Here is a 21478-nt window from a genome sequence, read left to right on the forward strand (position 1 = left end):
TCTTTTTTTTTTTAGTAATTTGTACTTTTGTACAATTTGTACAGTTTGTCTAGCTGGACATTTGGTAAATTTTTCTAACTTAATTGCTAAATAATATTTCTTCCGTGAGATCAGTGGGTTGGTTTCTTTTTAGTCCTCTTTCTACGAGAGTTTTGCTCGCTTCAGGGACAAGATGTGTTGCTGTTCTTTTCTTGTATATTTCTATGTACCAGCCCATTTCTTCTTTCATCGTTGGTATTGAGTCTTTACGTATATCCTATTTTAAAAAGTGAAAAATATGCTGTCTTAATAATTCCAAAAAATCTTTCAAACGATGCATTGACAAATAGTATACTTGGATAGGTAGTTTTATGGATAACTAAAAGCAAAGCGAACAGGTTTTACGTGATATTTTCCGGGGCAGATTTAGAAATGTTTAATGTATCGAAAGTAACGAGAGACATAAACTCGTCATTTTACGTTATAAAAATAAAGACGTTGGATTTTATAAAAATTACACTCTCAACGTCGTTGCTCGATAACAAAAGGAAGAAGAATAACGGGAGAAAAATCACTCGCACGAGAAAAGATTATTTTGGTGCCGTTAGCAACTATTTTACAAGGGCACAGGAAGTATAGAGAGATTTCTAGAAAGATATGTCGCGGCGACGTGCAATTTACAAGAATCTTCTCTTACTTACGCCCCGGGAATACCAAGAGTAGAAGAGCTTTGTCGAAGGTCCATTAAAGGAGCCACAACAGCGTCGTCATGGGGCTTCCAGCGAAGAAACGAGGGCACGAAGAAACGAGGATTACACTGCTGCGTCGGTGACACTTACAGTGTCTCGCGGAAGTATTTGAACACTTACAGAAATCTCTTATGAATATTGTATGTTGTGCTTCACGAAGATGAACACTTTGGAAACATCTTATAAATATGCATATGTATGATAACCGACGAAAGTATCTGAACAGTCAGAGAAACTCTCTATGAACATTTTGAAATTTTATCGTCTCTGTAACGGAGCACGACTGTCTTGATTATTGTTCAACCATTTGCGGAGAGACGCATTCGGCGTAGATCGCGTCGACGAGAGTCGTAATTTTCATTACGATTTGTCCGATTTCGGCGAATTGGCCGATCTCCTATTTCGATTAGGATCATAGAGGTGGTTGAACTGATTATAACACTAAAGTAATGGGTCACAATATACACTTTTCTCCAACAACTTTGTAGATATAGACAGGTACCCACGTGTAGACGTAGTCTTAGCGACGTGTAAGTTGTAAGTTAAACTGATGACTGATTAACGAACGGAAAAGCAGTCAAGACTGTTCTACGGATGATGAACGAGTGAAGTTCGGCGACGATGTTCTGGCAGAGAACAATCGGATTTATTGATGGCAATTTTGCCTAGATTGTTTTTAATTGGATAAGAAAAAGGTTCGTAGGTCGGGCCGCCCCCGAGAGAAAATTGCTAGCGAGAGACACTGTATGTGCGAAAAATAAAATTTCCTGTACCTTTCCGAAGTGGACGATAAATCTCTAGAGAATACTTTAACTAGAAAGATACTTGTTTGGTCTGAATCACCTTAACTATGAAAATGCCAAGATTCATGATGGATCCTTAAGATTATTTGAGGGTAAAGGTGTGTAGACATCTGACAGTTATCTTACCCGCGGTATGGAGCCTGGTTTGGATAGAGAGTCGCCGGATGTAACAGTTATATTGGCAACATTTAAAATGAATTTGAAAATGTTGTACGTAAAAGTTACACGATATGTACTGAAAGATGTATATCTAGTAAAAAGTTGATAGCAACATGGATAGCCATCGTAATAAATGTTGAAGACAACGTGAACTTTTGTTCCACTGGATATCGAGGCTTGTTAATGTAATGGACAACTGACACGCTAAATATTTTACACTAATTATCCTGTAGCTCCTATGTACATTCTCAAATCTGATGCAAACTGTAGCAATATAATTCTGATAATCGGGTCTGGTTACATGTGTTAATGAAATTTCACAAAGTTTCGTACAACGCACGTAACATGTTCATAAAAACTTTTTGTAATAACTGTCCGAGTTTTTTCGCGAGTCACTGTGAGACCGAAATGAAAGAGATGGGTTGTTTCCTACTGCGTCAGCCAGATTTTACGCTATTTTTTAGAGCTTTCTAAAAAGGAACTCTGCCACCCAATATTTGCTGCAAAATTTGCATGGAAGTTGGAATTCGTGAAATGGACAAATATTCGACGCGTTCGTAGAAAGAACGAATTCGTTGGAAATTGGAAGCATTCGGGAAAATTACAAGTATTCACGATACGTCGCCATTGAATTCAGGCATGTATATATGCTCCTGAATGGATTAAAAACACATTGAAGCAGTAGGTCAAAATACACGGCTGTCGATGAAACTGCTAGATTACGAGTATGTTTCTTTAAAAACGAAAAGTGATTCTCGTTTACGAGCGAGTCGCGATAAAGTTTGAAGGAAAGGAATAAAAAGAATATGGGGCGTAGTATATCTTCGGATAACATCATACCGTGGTCTTTTTATTGGACTTTGAAAATATGTAATTGTATAACTTGAATTGTATTTTCAAATTATCGTTACTTGATCTTCGTTCCATTTTGTGTAAAGTGTAAAGTGATTATTACACTGTGAATATTCCTGCATATTAGTGCAAAAATATACAAAATGTCTAAGATATAGTACTTTTTATGACATCCAGTCTTTTGTATTTACTGAAATATTGATTCGCATAAATATCCGCGGGCTAATCATTATATGATATTATATGACAGTATAGAGCATCTAAAAGAACTGTAACTAATATTGTGTATAGGGATACAAATGAACAGTTGTGTAAATCAGCTCACTGCTAGTTTCATAAAATAATATCTCGCATTTATTATTTAAAAAAAATTGATTATATTTTTTAAGTCATGCAAACGTATCATAGCAAAGAATATTGTTATCTAATTATAAAACTAAATGGATGATACTTTTAAAATTTGGAACACGTAACTAAATTCGAGTTCTGAAAATCCTGACTTGCATAACAATGATTTCTATTATATAGTATATTATACTAGTAAAAATTCCTTCAGATATCGTTCTTAGAACGTAAAATGAGAAATCTACCTCTAGGCAGAATACCTTCGCACATTATTGTAGAGTTATGAAAATTTTCCGATGTAGTTCTGTTATATTGGATCGTCGAAATAACAAGTTTCTTTAGAAAACATAACGCGAATACAGTAACAAAAGGAAATGTAAGATTCAATTCCATTTCTCTTCTAATAAATAAGAATATAAGGAATTGATAAGGAATAAGGAATTGAAATTCCTATGGGGAAATGCATTTTTACTCTGACGAAAGGAAAAATATCAAATTTTTAACTTACAATCAAGATTATTACATATATAGAGCGAAATTCTCAACGAATGTTGAATAATTATTGCATATAATTATTATTTACTATACTATATAATCCCTAGAGTTTTTATTAGGCAATTTTTCTACCATACTTGTAATTTATAACGAAACGAAGTTTATGCGAATTATCAAGAATGGAACTTTTTGCGATTAAAGTAGTATGCTTCGTTTAACTTAAAAAAGAAAAACTATAAAAAGATATAAAGGAATTAATACATTAAAAAAAGTTAATGTTCATATAAATTACATGTGAAATATTTATACGTATATGTATCAACATTCTGGAAGATTGTAAAGTTGTTAGGAGAGTTTCATCTTATTTATAGCATCTATGGGAATATCGTTCTTCTACCTTGTACCTCCAATGATTATATAGAGCGTGAGTCACGCAACGCATTACGAGTAAATATCTTCGTAACTACTTCGGAAATTGTAACAAATGTTGTCACTGACTACTGGATATTGCTTCCTACAAGTTATGTAATTCCTCTATATCGTTCTTCTATAACGTAAGAGTTTTCAAAGGAAACATCCAAGATAAAATTATTTGTAAATTCGTATATGTACAAATTCCCCAAATAAATTTTTATAATTTCTAAATTGTCGAAACAATTCTCAAAATAACAGGATTCCCAAAATAAATTTTTATAATTTCTACATTTTCGAAACAATTCTCAAAATAATAGAATGTTATTCTATAATTAAAAACTGAGTGAAAAGAAAAAAAACAGATGAACGTGCTTATATTCAGTGTATGATAGAAACTATATTTTTACATAACTTCGAATAAGAATTTTTTACGTTAATGAAGATTTTACGTATTTTCAGAGAAGATTTTTAATATTTTCGTTTAAATTTTAGAGAGTTCAGAGTATTCCTTCAGACATCCTTGTCTTTGCGTGGGAATTTTTACTCGTTTCAATAAATTCTCTGTGTAAGAAAAACGTATTATAAAATTACGATCTTTACAAGCAGCAAAACTGTAAATAGCGTCATTGTAAATCTCAAAAAACACAGACAGAATCTTAAATTACTTGTTCAAATACGTATGTTTGTGTTTCATAAATTAGAATCAAATAATACATTAAATCGAAAATAAAATACGTGACATACGTACGGACATATTTTTTTTACTAAAGGAACGGTTCAACTGTAAAGATTTCTGAAACAACAAGAGATAGAAACATAGAAGTTTGTTTTTACTGTTGCCACGTTTGCTATACGTCCGCTATACCTATTTTATTACACTTGCAACACGTCCAAAATTGTAAAGACTATGACATTGAGAAGTTACTACGAAAGTTTTAACACACCAAAGTTCTTTCTATCTACAACGATACAATGAAGTCGCACGGAAAGGTTCGCAAACAGTGACAGTGAAACGAAGGTTATTTCGAAATATGAAACATCACATTTTTATTACGCCTATCACAGTAAAGTTTTATATTTGCGCTGCAAACACACGATGCACTTTTATGCCGATAAACTAAAATATGCTCATTTTAAAGAATATTCAATTTTTGTACGAGAATTTGAATATTCTTATAACTATCGTAAATTTTAAAAGCCAACAGATCGTGACAAATGAAGCATAAAGTTAAATACTCAACGATGTGACACCTTGGCACTTACATACGTACATAAAGACTCACGTCACATTTTATTCGTCTTCTAGCTCCTAAATTTCCTTAACGACTGGCATTTACATTTCGAATCAATTTTGGATGATATTTCATATTCTTATCACGTAGCATACAATGTGTAATGTTTTCTCTCAGAAGAGTAGAATGTTACTTGTACAAAGATGCGAGAGCAAGTGAATAAAATGAAAACGTTAATACAGAAAACATTTAATCTGCTTTTTCTTAAATCTCATTTTTATACTTGAGACGCTGTTGATCTTTTGAAAAATTAATTTGCCAAATGCAATTTATTCTGTACTGACAGAGAGACGTATATTACTGGAAAAGTCGAGAACAAACACGATGTTCGCGTTATTTTCATTCCACAGAGTAGTTTTACATTTTATACTTGGAAATTTTATTATACGCACATTATTTGTATTATGTCTTTACTTTATCGGATTCTAATAAATTTTCGTCGCATTAATTAAATTACGCAGTTTTACTTTGATTAAAAAGGAAAGATACGGGTGAAACGCGATTTCGTTTTTCGAACTGAACTTTTTCATACTACTTCACCGGAGAAATTACCCGCGGAAACTGTCCTACCCAGCTTTTTTTTAAATGTGCCGTTTTCGACCGTAAAAGCAAGCATAATAATGATATTACGACGAAAAGGAACGTCAGAAACGTTTTTAACCTTCCTTCAACTTAATTTCCCCTAAAGTAATATTCAATATATCAAATTATTCTACACGCAGACACACATTCATCCTCGTTTCACGTAATTTCTTTACCGCGATTTCGCGGAGGGAATAATTTTTTACGAGATTCTTTGAAATATAATTTATGACTTGTATTTTAATCGAGATCGTAAAAGAATATTTAATTTAGAAAGTTTAGTACAGGTTTTTCTACTGAAATCAACGCGAAGTTATATTTATATTATTATTATAAAGAATATTAATTTGGATATCAAATATACACGATATTAATGTTTATCTGTAAATGAAATAAGTGAAAAAGTATTAATTTATGTTGCGAATTTAAAATGTTTGGGATATAAAACATTTGATGAAATAAAAAGGAATTATTTTTTTATCGTGGAATAATATATCAACCTTCTTGAAATAATATATTAGTCGTGCATGATGATTCTTAACACACTACGTGTTTATAACATCACTTTTACTCGATCCTTTAAGAAATTTCTATTGATTTATTCATGAAACACCGAATCTACTTTGCTTCGATACTTTTTATTCTACTCTGGTGCACTTTGGTAACTTCTTTACTCGATTAAAAGCGTCGTAATTTATATAAATAATATAACAGTATGTTGAAACATCTACGCTTTTGCTTAATGAGAGAAGAGAAACTTGCCAAGAAAACTTGATTTACGCTCACACGTGTAACATTATTTTGTCGTAATTCACGTAGCAAATACGTCGATTCGAAGTTAGTCCGTGGTGACTTGTCTCGATTTGTATTTGTCAGCCGGACATTAGTCTGTAAATTGGTCAGCTTCCGGAACACATATCGAACCGGAAGTCGAGTACACGTCAACGGGAGAGAATCGTACGCCAGAGCCAAACTAATTAGAAATTCTAACTAGACGACATCGGTAAATTGGAGCGGCAACTTTCGCACCACTTTATTTACGCAAAATATGCGAAACGAATAACATGTTTCCAATGAATATTCGTTGTAATATAAAACATGGAACGCGTATTAATTAAAATGTTTAACAACGATTGTGATTGGATTTCGTGCAAGCTATCCATTGTAATGCTTATACGTAGGCACGAGCAACAGAAGAAAAAAGGAAATGAGGTGTAACAGAATAATTAAAAGTTCCGCACAATGGAGCCTCTGACCTACACTTTCTGGTTTTGCGAGTTTTAACAAAGAGAAAAAAATCTTCCGCGTAAGAACTGAAAACGCCGAAGTAATCTTTTATCTTTGCTTGCACTAAAAAGAAGGACTGTAGCAGCTTCAAATTAAGAAGATATTCATCTCATCTCCTTTTTTCCATGTCGCCGACCATCACGCCGTTGAGGAATCGAGCAGAGACGTGCAAGAAGAGATTTTCACAGGTTCAACGACAGCGGCAGGAACATTTTGGTAATTCATTTATTGCGAAAAAACGTAGCGGCGATTCTATCGCAGTGCATCCTGTGAACCCTGTGAGCGAACCTTGTACAGCCTTTAGAATTGCGAACGTATCTAAGCGATCGATAAAACCCGAAAACGCGTAAAAGTCCATGGAGACGAGCATCGTCGTCGCCAAACTAGAAGCACGATAAATTCCCTCGAGTACGAGCAACGTATACGCTTCGAGAAACAGAAATCGACATCGTTTCCTGCCTTCAATAGATCGTCGACTGTATTACTGCCTCGTTATACGATTATTAAACGTCTGAAAGATCCTTTGCTTTTGTAAAAACAGCATTACACCCGGGCGTGCGAGTCCAGTGCATGTGATCGAACGCATAGAAAGAACGTACACGTAGAGAAACTAGAAATTAGCGAGCAACGAACGATTCTTAGCGCTTCAAGTTCTAACGAACCCCATCTTCAAGATCGCACTGTACAAATTAGCGATGCTCGTCTCGGCGTATCGGCAGATTTGCCTAATTAACAATTCAATTAGAAATTCGATCTTTCGAAGAAAATCGAGTGGAAATTCGAATAGAAGAAAAGAACGAGCAAAAGACACGGTAACACTCGTAGTCAAAGAAATAGAGAGAAAGAGAGAGAGAGAGAGAGAGAGAGAGAGAGAGAGAGAGAATGAGAGTTGTAGAGGATTGACTGAGCAAGGGTTGTCTTTCCGGTGTTGCAGGATGCACGCGGTTGGATTGCACTCGGCGCTGGCCATCAAGCGTCAGAGAAAACGCCGGGACGAGCAGCGTCGTGCCCGCGAGCGTCGTTATAGCGCGCAATCGGGCGAGAGCGGCCTGACGTCGCCCAGGGCTTCGACCGGTTCCTTGGATCAACAACCGAGACACCATAAAACCGGACATCCGAATCGTTCTGCCGGCCAGGGTATGTTGGATTCGAAGGTGGTCACGTCGGTGGGAATGCTTCACATCGGCGTGGTCTTCCTGGTGTTCGGTGCTTTTCTTCTGATGAGTGGCCTGTTGCCGGGAGATCTCGCTCAATGGGGAACCAAAGCATCTGGAGGCTGGTGGAACGAGCTGGTAGCCATAGGCCTGTTCGCTATCATCGTCGGCATGTTCCTCATCATTTTGAACAGGGTGATCGCGAAGAAAGAAGAAAACGACCTGGAAGAGTACGTGCAAAGGCAATTAACCAGGTCCAAGTCGGGACACAGACTGGAGAGAGACGCGGAAACTGGAGGATTGACCACCAGGCAAGCCAGAAGAGCGAGGCAACTGCAACAACAGGCAGCTACCGCTGCAGCTATAGAAACGGAGAACGAGAAAGAGTCTACTTCTCCACCGAGAAGTCCTCCGCCTGCTTATTCGCCGCCACCGACGCTCAACGGAGATCACCAGACTGCTCAGTCCGCCCTATACCTCGAACAGATCACCGAAGAGGAGATTATCAGTGACCGCGTAGAAACGTCGACCACTAACAGCCTGAGTCCCGGTTCACCGAGCGAGACCAGGGAATTATTGCAGAATCCTCGCCATTCGAAGCAAAACGGCAACCCTCAACAGGTTCATCGGCCGCTTTACGTGTCCAGGATTTAAATTACGAGGGAAAGTTCGGAGCCCGTTCTGGCTTGAAGTTTGTACGATCGCGAGGATCTCATATATATCGGGAACAAACTTGAGTAGGCGGTTTCTGCGACGGCGACGATGATGACAATGGGGCGGCGTTTTTACAATGTGGTATCGCGAAAGTTTCGATCAAATGGGTAACATCTTGGAAGCCGTAGTTTATCGATGGAATTTGTAAATGGTTTTGAAATTCGAGGAAAGGGAAGAAAGGATATTTAGAAACGAGAAATTGAATCGTCCAGTTAAGAGATTTTCTTTGGAATTAATCATCGATTACGATGAATAAGATACACGAGCCAATATCGATAGTCTGTTTTTCGAAGTTATCGAGATTTCGTCTATTTCTTGTAGCAGCCGTTTAAATTTAAATATCTCACTACTGTCTTACAGCTGATTCGATTCTTCCCGTAAGTTATCAGTAACGAGGGATTTTTCTTCCAAAACAAGGATCTCGTCGTTAAACGTTCGCAAAACCTGACCAATGGGACCAAGGTTTCGTGCGTGACATAAATTTTCTTTGAACCACCTAAACAAAACGCAACACTATCATTCATCAAATACGATAAGAGATTATCAAAATACGATTCGTCAACGAAAACATTCCCGAAACAAAATTCATTGTTCGACATGTCGAGCGTTTAACAATTCCATTAATCGAACTCTACGGTTCAACCTTGCGGATACTGAATGAGGGCAATCGACCGTAAAACAAGCAACTAATCGAAAGCATCTCAATCGAACTACTAGTCGACGAAAGTGTAATCTACATAGTCGAAAATGCAATTTCCCGTGCGCTAATTTCGATTCGAACACAGCCGCCTCTATCTCCTTGAAAGTTTCGTATTCTCGAGGAATCGAGTTTCACAGAGCGTATTCACCGAGCATTCCACTTGGCGCCGAACGCGATTCTGCCCCGAGCAATTTCCCGTCAGGAAGTCCAGCGGGAACCGATACCGGCTCGTGTCTACTGGGGCAACGTGTTTCTTTGTGTATACGCTTCGGTTGTTACAAGGAAAGGGAAATTTAACAAGATACAGAGAGAGGGAGAGAGATACAGAGAGAGGGAAGAAGAAATCCTTCCTAGCGAACACTCGGTAGGAAATCAATTTCCTCAACGAATTACAGCGGTGGTGAGATCGTTATTCGTGACATTGTCGCTGCTTGTAGAAAGTGATCGAGATCTCGATAGTTTCAGCTCAGACTGTGAGCTGAGAAAGTTAAGTTTCCCCTGTCACGGTGCGAAAGGTGCAACGACACGTGTACAGTTTTTGAATAGTTTCCTTATAGTTGTTCAGACCTGCTGCGTTCTTTGCATCATTTTAGATTCGAATTTAGATTGAGTAAAAAAGGAAAAAAGAAATGATTACTGGTACGCACGATGTCTCGTTTTAACTTAACGTTGAACATCTTCGTGAAATATCGCAAATCTTTTTTATGTGATCAATGAAAACAAGAAATATAGGAATTGGGGAATCGCAGCAGAGTTAAGAATGACAGTTTTTATGACACGTTAAGGTTAATCGTGTGGTTAATGGTTAACCTCTGGAGGGATACTGACACATATTTGTGTATTTAGCTTTCTTCTTTATCAAAGTATCGATCCAAAAGACAGTTCAAGTATGAAAAATATACGCGTACAAAAGGTAAGGACAAAGAATAAGGAATGTCACAAAAGAACTTTATTACGAAAATTAAGTTTGAATATCTTGGTATACTTGTGGAAACAAACTTTAACTATATTCGTAATAAAATTCGTAGTATCGTGAAAAAGTAATTATTTCATATCAAGTTAAATACTATAGAATACTGGGACAAAGTAAGAAATGTCCAATTCTGTTATTGTCGAAACAAAAATATCCACCAATTTTACTAATATTTAGATACTTTGTTCCTGGCGCTCGTGTTATGCATGCCGCTTTATTATTTAGCGATATGCAAACATACAAACATGCAGACTTTCTGTTTTCTCCGACGAATTTCCGACGAATATTTCTGTAATTCTAATTGCGGTTGCTAGCGACTATTAATCGACAATAAATAAATAAATAACAGTAATAATTTCTGTAATTCTTCGTGTTCTAAGAAAACTTCTAAGTGCCAGTTGCCGTCATCAAAATACGCCACATCACCTTGAAATCGTTTAAAATAGACACTTCCTATTCTTCTTTGTCCTTGTCTTTTGTACGTGAACAATATTACCAATTTAGAAATTATTACATTATTTCTCTTCAAGAAGAATAACGGTATAGAGAGTAATTATCTTTCATCGACTTCTAACATCAGCAAATCCGTTCCTGAGGAGGTTAACTCGCTTAATGACCTCGACTTTTCTCGATGATGAACATACGGAAGAGCGAAAGGGACGATCCGAAAGTTTGCGGTAGGAACCACGCAAGCAGGAAAGCTATTCGTCCATCGAAGCTTCTGGTCAGAGTTGCGATTTCTCTCTTTTCGAAGAAAAGTTCGGAGAAGTAGCGGAAGTTCTCGACAGAACCGATTAAATCCTCGTTAAGTATGAGGAAGTAAGTAAGAGCGAAGAGTCGATCAAGTTGTCAGATTTTCCAAGTTCTTGCGTGGTACTGTCGAGGACGCGAAAGGAAATATTTTCGAGGCCGTTCGTGGCAGGCTTTGAATCGTGCCATATTATCGAGAATATGACAGGATTTATGTCTTGCGTACGATGGAGGTCCTCGTGGTGTACGTGTGAGGCGAAGAGTATGCGAAGAGTACCATGGAGAAATACCGTAGAAACGTATTGGTTCGCCATTGAAAGAGGAAGTCGAATAATCAGATTGCGTTTCATAACCATAAAACCACATAGACTTTCGATTATTACACGCTGTGTTATATACATTCTTATATATTAACGCGATACGGAACGAAATATGATACTTTAGATCTTAAAATTTCACTATTATCGGATGACATATTTGTGGTCCTTTGGATTTCGATAGTGTTTGTTCCGAGGTTTCGCGAACGTTTCACTTCTCTTCTTCTGGACAGAGTTGAGACTGAAGTTACGATATCACTGGACATTTGTATGCTCGCGGCGTACAAAAATATGACACGTTTGAAATCGCATTGAAAGACAATTTGTCTTTTCCAACATTGAAATTTCATTTGGAAATCATAAAAAAGGAAGAAAATTAGTTTAATCTTGTTTCGTAACCAAACTGCAAATGTTCATACAAATTCACTTCTTTTTCTGAATATTATCGAAGAAATAGAACGTGAACAAAGATACGCGTCATTTTTACTTTATTCAAGATACCGTTGGACATTATGCGCATTCTTGTACACTTTTGCGTTTCTGAATCTGTCATAAATGCACGAACTGGGATACAGAACCGATGTAACAGAATATCCTGGTACACGAAAATTGAATTCAAGATACGATAAAATAGAATTCTAACGATAAGTTTTATATGTTTGTCCATCCGATTTTTTACATATTTCTAAACAGATCTTGTCACTGTGTATCTCGTAGCTCTATAAAAATTGAAAATTTTACTGTGGTCTTATAGTTATGAGACGCAGTTTATAGAAAGGGAAGGATAGAATATCGCCAAACGCGAAGTTATAAAACCATGCACTCAAGGACCAAGATATAATTAATTCGAAATGATTGAGATAGACAATTTTAAAGAGGATCTCGAAAAAGACGAAGATGGAATAGAAAAATGACGGGCGGGAAAGATGATACCGCATGATGGCTGATATGTTTGTTCGGCCGCGGGATATCAGTAATTAAATTCATCGATTAATCATCTATATCCGAAAAAAATTCAATTTAATAGACGTGTAAGAAACTATACAGAGGTTTTCGACGCCAACATACTCATATTATACTTTAATATTTAAATTGTAAGTAAAAACGGACCCGAGATCGGGACTACGCGTCTTTAGAGAGTACGATTTGTCGAAAACGAATGTCCTTTAACGTTTAAGCATGTCGTTCCCGATATCGATGGTCTGATATCAGTCATTGCATATGCAAGATCGTTCGCGTTCTAATCTAATTTCACGATTTATCCGGTCTGACGAAGGGGTAATAGGATTATTAAAAAATCATTTCGGTTTCGTGCGCGTATAACATTTATCGACAGAATGAATAAATAAGTGTATCATCCTGCCATTCGTTTTATTAGGTAAGTCGTCGCGTAGCAGATTTCGTTTTGAGGCGAACAAGGTATCAACAAGTCTGTAACTTGTTCCGTGTAAAAAAGTAAGAACTATTTCGAATCGATGCATATCTCTATTATTTTTTTTTTTGTCATTGTATTATCGTTATTATCAGGGTACCATTGCACAATGATTTATTAACTCAGTAATATTAGCAAATTGAAGTGTCACGAGTTTCTCTTCCATCATTTTATAATTTTCCGTGAAATAATATGATCAGATAACATGTAATTTGTACAATTTGCGTGAACAATTCCGTTGATTAATTACTACATTTGTTCCTGCGGTATAAGAAAATTTATTACAGTCGATAACTCACAACTTATAAGATTTCATTAATTTCAATCGTGCAAGAGAATCTAGGTTTTGTATAATCGAGTAATATAATTTTTAAATTTCATTTATATTTAATAGGAATTTTTCGCCATGCACCGCATAATTAATTATTCTCCTTATCTCGTATTTCATTCTTTGAAGTATTTTTCATACGTGCAATAAATCTCCTCCATAATATCCTCCATTTTCGCAAACGTATACGAAATATCATGTTTTTTTCCCGAAAGATTTATTAAATCTACGACACAGTATGAAATATGTATTTAATCGCGTCTGCGTGCACAAAACAATTATGTAATCGTTGAACGTGTCTCCTTTCTTTTTTGCCACATCTGACTCTTGTAATCGCTTAGCTAATCGATTTGATCGATAAAAATAGCGATATTTAATGGAGAATCGACGCGATGAAACAATCCGCTGCTCTCCGATCACGAGTTCGCGTTATTTTCATCCCTTAAACATTACATTCCGAGTTTTGCATTCGATATAATTAAACATTCCATTCGAAGTACTTACGAGTAGTCACTTATAGCCTTAATTCTTCGAGTTGAATTCACGGTTTTTCGTGAAAGAATGGTCGAATTAGTAGGAGGTTTAGGTAGAACATTTAGTCGAGAGAGGATACTTCATTGTAGAAAGTGTCACGAATCTCAACCGATTTTTGACTATAGTCGAGGTGTAAACTAAAAGTATAAAGTTAAGATCGTAAATGTTACAGATTACGAAGCATTTCATTACATTTTCTATTACGTTCCAAAATTTTTTCAAGAAGAAGCTTAGCGTTCTGTATCAAAATTAAGAGAGAATAAGATTCGTGAAAGAAAATTGTAACGTTTCTACTTTTCCACGCGTTATAGTTTAGTCCAGAGATATCGATCGTTTAGGGTAATTCAATCGCTCCATCCATTATGTTAATCAGCTGTTCGTCTCTTTTTAACACCTCGAAAGGCTCTAACGGTAAGAATGGAACAAATATTATTCTACGAAGTGATATAGGCAGAGAGTATGATATTTAACAAATTCGAGGCCGCTGATTATACATTGCGTGACCCGTGGTATTCGTCCAAGCTGTAAAACGATGAAAAGCAGACAAAAAATTTATTACGGAAGATAAAATGGTCTCGAATGATATATCACGTGAAGTCTGCTTCTAAACTGGGAGCGTTCCAATCTTTTAAAAGTCACTTACATTTTTTATATACCAATTAATATTGCATTCTCTATAAAAGGAGGTAATAAAGTATTTGTATGTGAAAATGGTTACATTAAAAGACGTTCTACTTTCAACACGACATCTAGAATGTAAAATACAATGTTCGAGTTTGTATTAGGTCGCCCGAAAAGTTTCTTTCGTTTTATAAGGAAATAGTGGATGCACAATATTTTCCGTTTTATATTATTTTATCGAATTACGTATGATCTATTTTGTTCTATCAAGATAAAGATTACAACGTTCTACAGATTAGGTTTCATGTTTGTATAAAGATGCGTCGTTGTAAAAGACGTGTCTGTAAAAGAAAGACACTTTTCGGACAACCTGATACATCCCATTTCCTTTAATGTTCTTCGAATTCCTGAAAATCGTATTTTGCAATATAAAATCTGGTGAGAAATCAATATCAGTATTCAACTTGTCGAAAGAATAGAACTGTACTATATTATTTTACAATGTTGCGGTAAATTTTCTAAATGATTTTTCCAATTTTCTGTTAATAAAATGTTTCGAAATTGCTAATTTACGCGTCACACAGCTACGATACAATAATTGAAAACATCCATTTTCTTCCCCACGCGTATCTTCGTTTGGGAAAACGATTCCCCGGTATACGTATACAACGTATAAATAAATCGCAAACTATAGTTATCGCGAAGACACAAATAAACTTCGTACCTTGTTAACCGTTATCTTGTTATATCGTATATTCGCAGTCGCAATTTCTGAAGCACTGTACACGATAACACTAAATATAAAGGAAGGTAACAATTATGACTAATGCTATGAAACATTCCAACTACAACAAGCAAGTTCTTTTATTTTACTTAATTACACTGATATTTTATAGTTTGATAAAACGCTATGCAAGGAATGTTACGTGTTTGTTATATCACGAGATATGTACAAATGTATTAGCAAATACCAAAACTATATCTGAAAGTGGAAATTATGGCAGACTTAAGGCGAAAGACGAGTGACCCACGATCAGAGTCATTGGCGTTTAGGGTAACGCAGAGTTATTCGAATCAGTTAAGCTTCTAAACCATAAAATCTCCACCTTGAACATTGAACAGAATGATCAAGCTTGCTGTATATCACGAGACGCTGTTAGTCTCTGTAACAACGGAAGTATGAGAATATACCGCGTGCTTAAAATTGAGCAAGAAAAAGCATCAGGAACGAGAAAATAATAAAAACGACCTTATGGAAAGATACTCTACCATACTTTATAGCAGGATCTCGATCTCGAATTCGTTAATATACCATCGAAGGAGAAATTGGGACGTGTAACGATAAGAAAGTATGTATTATCTGTGATGTGTTTGCAACCTAGTTGAGGCACATAGTGCGGCCGTGAAATGGGTGTGGTGTCTGACGTGGCGCAAGAAATAACCCTGGACGATCGAAATGTTGAGGGGCGATGGTTAAACTTGAAAACTGCGTCGAGATTCGTGCACTGAATTTCGTATCTTTGTATTTCGTTGAACGACGTCGTTGTAATCTCGACGTTAGTTAGATTTACGCTGCGTGTATCAAGTGCCGCTTTTCTCTCATGAGCGTATTCAATCTCGAGATTCTCGAACCCATGAACGTTAACATTTAACTATAATTAGTCGAGACAGCTGCAAAAATCTTTTCCGGCGTCCTGATTTATCGATAGGGGGGCGTCCATTGTCCAGTGACTGATAGCGCAGTACATATTAAGGATAGTCTGTAATTTTAATATGCTATATTCCATTTTGTAATAACTTGGGTATTTAATTACATATGCTAGCTTTAGACGGCGAGATTTTCGAAAACGATCCGATACGCGATGTTCATTTACATACGTGTGATTGATATCGTAATTATGCTATAACGGTCACACGAATGGTGTACGATTAAAAGACAGGAAGAGAAGCAGAAAGAAAGAAGAAAAAGCGAAGAAAAGAGAAAGACACGACGAACGAGGGCGGAAACGATTTCTTTCTTTCTCTTTCTTTTTTTCTTTTCTTTTCGCGAATGCATTGACGTTCCCTGTTTTCATCGATCGGTCGTTTTCGAACGTCTTTAAGAAGAAATTGCCACGCTCGGGCGCTACCATTCTGTGATCCAATGAAAAATTAATTAATTAATCTCATACCGAGAAAACGTGAATGATGTTCTTTCGAGGAATCTTACTCTGTACATATATTATATTATTATACATCTCTACCTTTTTTAAATTGGGACACCGTGTATTTATTAAGAAGAGAGAGATAGAATGAAGAAGGAGGAGAAAGAAGAAGGGAGACAGAAAGACAAAGAAACGAGATGAACTAGTGAACGAAATCGAGAATGAATATAGAAACAAGTGGTGTCTCCACTTTTTCCATTCTACGCAATTCAAACTTTTTGTATACTCTTGCAAAGCTGAAGAAAAACAAGAGAGAGAGAGAGAGAGAGTGAGAATGAGAGAGAGAGAGAGAGAGAAAGCAAGAGAGCGCAAGAGTAAGAAAGAAAGTAATACGAATGATGATAAAGAAGCGAATGCCGTGAGTAGAGTTATGAGAGAAGTAAGCATAAAAGACAAAAAGAAAAAACAATAAATAAAAAGAACGAAGAAAATTAGCGAAGCGATTTGGTTCGATTGAATGTTGAGTGAAAGTGCCTTTTGCGATATGTTTCGTATTTCGTGTAGCTTTTCATCGTTGAAGGGAACCGATTGCTTTCGATTAACAATTCTGTGCCATTTCCACTTGCTATAAAGCAGGAATTGTATGGGTAACGCATATTTATGAAATATTCGATAACGAAAGGTAAAACCTTAATTTTCCTAATTTTTCATATTTCATCGATCAATCGATAAATTAATTATTATGTAAACTATTGTGTATAATACTTCGACGTATAGGGTGTTCCGCAACATATGACAAAATGGTCAAGTAATAACATATGGTTTTATTATCACTGTTATTGTCGTTGTATAATGTTTGGTTTATTCAGTCTCTCAAATTATTCGGTTTCGTTACACATAACTCTCCTCATATCATACCTCTATGTTAGTCGTTGAATTTTTGTTAGTTCCTCCAAGTGCCAACTTCGCTTACAATACATCGTCCAATATTTTTCAAACATCCTGTACACGTTTAAAACATATTTAAAACGTGAACCAGCAATTATCAACATTTAAATACCTTGGATTGTTCTATTCTATGTATCAAGCTACGTATGTTCTACGATCGCTATAGCAAATATGCATATAATTAATCTGCAAGCGCAGGATGTTGATAATCTACACGTTAATGTACGAATTACATCAAACTCAAAAAGAATAAACGGAACAACAAGAATAGGACATAAACTACAAGAAATACTAAGAGATATGGTTAACAAATAGGATCAAGAAACGAGCTACATAAATTAATACAAACTCTATAAAATCATCTTTGCCACACACCATGCAAACTTATTCAAGAAAGTATTCCAATCTTCTAGATTCATGCGATATTTCAAACACATTTGAACAACGATAATTACTGGTTCATCTTGTACATTTTATACGTTCGAAGTTACGATACTTGCTATTATAACGTCGTTTAAGGTAAATTAAAAGGTCTCTTTTTCGAACGATTAATTTTATTTTACCATTCTACCTTCGAAACTGAAAGGCTGAAAGCGCAGATTAACTTTAATCATAAGTAACCTCTGCACTTTTCTCGCGTTCATTTAAACGATCTATATTGTGTGTTCATCGAACGGTGGACTTATTCTATTATACCATATCATATCGAATTATAACGTTTTTTCTTTTTTTATTGTTGTACATTGTAATGGATTTTTAAGGCACGACAAATCTCCCATGAATACATGCTTCGCGTATATTCTGCGATCGGGGGAAAGAGGACGTTAAATGGGGGATGGAGAGTGCTATTGAAAGGGGCGGGTTCCACGGCACGTTAATTTCAGGTACAGAAATATCCTAAAATAAGTGGTACAATTACATTTATGCAGTACCTTGCGCACACTTTTAGAGTGTGGAAGCTTAAAGCTTTAGAAAGAAGGGAGAAGAAGGAATGAAATTCCGTCTTAAAGTCAAGGGTCCCTTCCAAGAATCATCCAATATGTGAGAATTTTTGTTTATTCGAGGATTCTTAGACAATTTACGTCGAAGAGTGGAACAACGATAATTTTATCTGAATAATTTCTTCGCGGTTGATTTTACGCGCACCAACTTGATTTTTCTTTTTTTTTTTTAATAAATTAGTACTTGTCTGATAAGACTGGTTTCAAATTTTAGTAGATTATGTCTTTACAAGACTGAAAATTATGCGAGAAACGTGTTTCTATTACTGACGATTAATAGAAAGTAATTTTTCTCACAGGCTAAAAGGAATTGGTTGCTGAAAGAGTTAAAAGTAAAAATTATTTGATCATTTCATAAAAAATTATACCTTGGTAAAAGCAATTTTGTTCTTGGTAAAGATTAAATTTCTAATAAGAATACATTCCTCTCGATGAAAACATTAATTTCTAAATTATAATCGCGAGTTTAACCAGAGTTAGATTTAACAAGAGAGAGAGAGAGAGAGAGAGAGAGAGAGAGAGTAACAAGAGAGTTGATGAAAAGTAATTTTACGGCCGAGGAATAAAGGTAAGGCACACGCAAAAACAAATTAAAAATATCTGGTTGTTCTAAAGTATCTTGTTTGCTCCGCTACGTAATTTCATCCAGTTTTTTTTCTCCTGATATAATTATAATCAAGGTTTCCCGTGAACATGTAATTGGTCTTCTTAATTTATGTACTCTATTTATAACGTTGCCTCGATACCTTTATCGTTATTATCGTAAATTATTCGGTGAAACCAAACTGGACAGTTGAAAATGATATAATAAATTCTTATTACAATCGACATATTTGAACAAAATAACGATATGTCTTCTGACAAAATTAACGCAAGATCTTTTTACTTTGATCAATTTTTCTTTGTGAGATCATTAATTATAAATTGTCTCGTAAATTTTCCATATAATGTAGGTAAATATATTTGTAACATCGTAAAACAACAAATCGCTTCTTTTCTTTCGGTTTCCTTTTTCTATTTCTTTTAGAAATTCCTTTTGGTAATATTTTATATCGTGGTATTAAAAAAAGAATCTAACATTTTAAAAACTTTTAGTAACTTTCAAGAAGAGTAAAAATTGTTTAACGTATCTAGATGCTAAGAGGTAATACTCTTTTAGTGTAAATTATAGTTTGGTGTCTTCTTTTACTTCCATACCTTTAAACAAATTTTATTTCTTCATTTACGACATAATATTGTTCAATCACGACAATAAGCACATGTGGTGCAAGAAAGGAATGTTTAAAATTCCACATACTTAATTCACAATCTGCACACATGATTGTTGTATTCAAACGGGAGAAAGGAAATACATTTTTGTGTTCTATTTCAATCTTTTCTCAACATTTTCTCTTAGCCTGCCGTAATCGTTTCTAGATTATTTTCTTTATTCGTATTTATCACCTTACCACAAAACGTGCTTAAGTATAGCAAATATAAAAAACAAATTTACAACTACATTTTACTTTAATATCACAACTACCATCGACTCTCAAAGTCTTGCATCGTTATTTTCTAAAATCTTCTACATTTCGATTACATATACCATACATCCTTCTCTACATGTCGAACATTAAAAATCTTTTACGAAACCTAAAAAAGAAGGGATAATGAAAAAGGATTAACAAGTATAGTTGTCGTCGACGAATACTCACGAAGGGACCCTGAAGCACGGAATATTCCAGAAAAAAATTCGGAAGCTTCGCGGCGGAATTAAATCGAGCATTTCTTATCGGTAATTTGAAAATCGAGACTCGTTAAAAAAGATACTCGGCAGTTAATTACCGAGCGACGTGAAAGGCGTTTATAGACGACGTGTCACTCGTCTCTTCGTTGTTGATTCTCATCTATTATACGATCAAACAGACGTACTTACGTCCATCGAGAGACTCGTGGATGTTTTATTTCTGTATGCGAACCGTCTCGTTCGCCTCAAGGACTAAACTCGACGATGAAACTGGCGTTTTATTCGCTGCGAGAATGGTCCCATTGGGGCGGTAATAGACCCGCGAAGTTCTTCGTTCACGGCATATCGATTCGAGACTGGAAAGGATGGCGGAAAAGCTTAGGGTAAGCAGAGGAGAGGGGAATTCCCTCGTGTGTGAAACAGAATTTCGTAGTAATAAGGAATCCGTCGATCTCTAGGGGATGGATAAGCAACTCTGTATCGGCGTTTCCTTGTTGGTCGCGCTTTGAAAGGTCGAGAAACGTCGGCTTGAAACAGGCATTTCGTGTAATTGATTAAGAAAGCGTGTTTATTTCTACGAAGAGTATTTAGAAAGGAATAAAGCGTAGACTGATATGGAAACGAATCACTTTTTAACCGACGAGAATACGTAATTATGATGTTTTCTTCGAGTTTCTTCTTCGAGTTGGAAATCTGAAGAAAAAGACTCGTCTCTGACTAATCGTTTCAGTGTTTGCTATAAGATATACATATGTAAGGAGGGAATGTGCGTGTGCGCGTGTATATCAGACACACTGTTTGTCTTTTGTAATTTTTTTCCACTCGAAGTGTACACGTCTAATAGTTGTAAAAATATGAGAAATATATGTGTTTTATGTAAATGTGCTAAATAACCATTCACGAAGCTGAGACGACATGTTATAAATTCAAGAGATCTCTTATCCTATACGATGTATGAATACGTTGTATGAACACAAGTGACACGGAATCAGAATCGAATTGAATTAAACATGGTATTCGTTGAATACGAATAATTTAACATGGATGTGCGTATTACGGATTAAACACAGAAATGGTAGTTTTTAAAGAAAAGAAGAAATATTGACTTTGCATGGAGGAAAGGATCAGAAGAACGTAATCCATTCGAACGTAAAGTAATTTTACGAGTAATCTTACTGT

General features: G+C 35.7%; 1 protein-coding gene across 2 annotated transcripts in view; it reads left to right on the forward strand.

Moving 5' to 3' along the window:
* The window catches only part of LOC117159143 (uncharacterized), a 114749-nt gene that overhangs the window by 39371 nt on the left and 53900 nt on the right, over positions 1–21478 (forward strand). Inside the window, exon 2 of one of the 2 annotated variants that reach the window (XM_033327383.2) lies at positions 7892–21398. The exons of the other annotated variant lie outside the window; for it this stretch is intronic. Within the exon in view, the coding sequence (XP_033183274.1) occupies positions 7893–8765 (873 nt within the window). The 5' untranslated portion in view covers position 7892 and the 3' untranslated portion in view covers positions 8766–21398. Of the gene's footprint in view, positions 1–7891; positions 21399–21478 lie in introns of those variants that run through there. 2 annotated transcript variants of the gene reach the window in all.

The sequence above is a fragment of the Bombus vancouverensis genome, chromosome 1, assembly GCF_051014615.1.
Source record: "Bombus vancouverensis nearcticus chromosome 1, iyBomVanc1_principal, whole genome shotgun sequence".
Taxonomy (NCBI): Eukaryota; Metazoa; Arthropoda; class Insecta; order Hymenoptera; family Apidae; genus Bombus; species Bombus vancouverensis.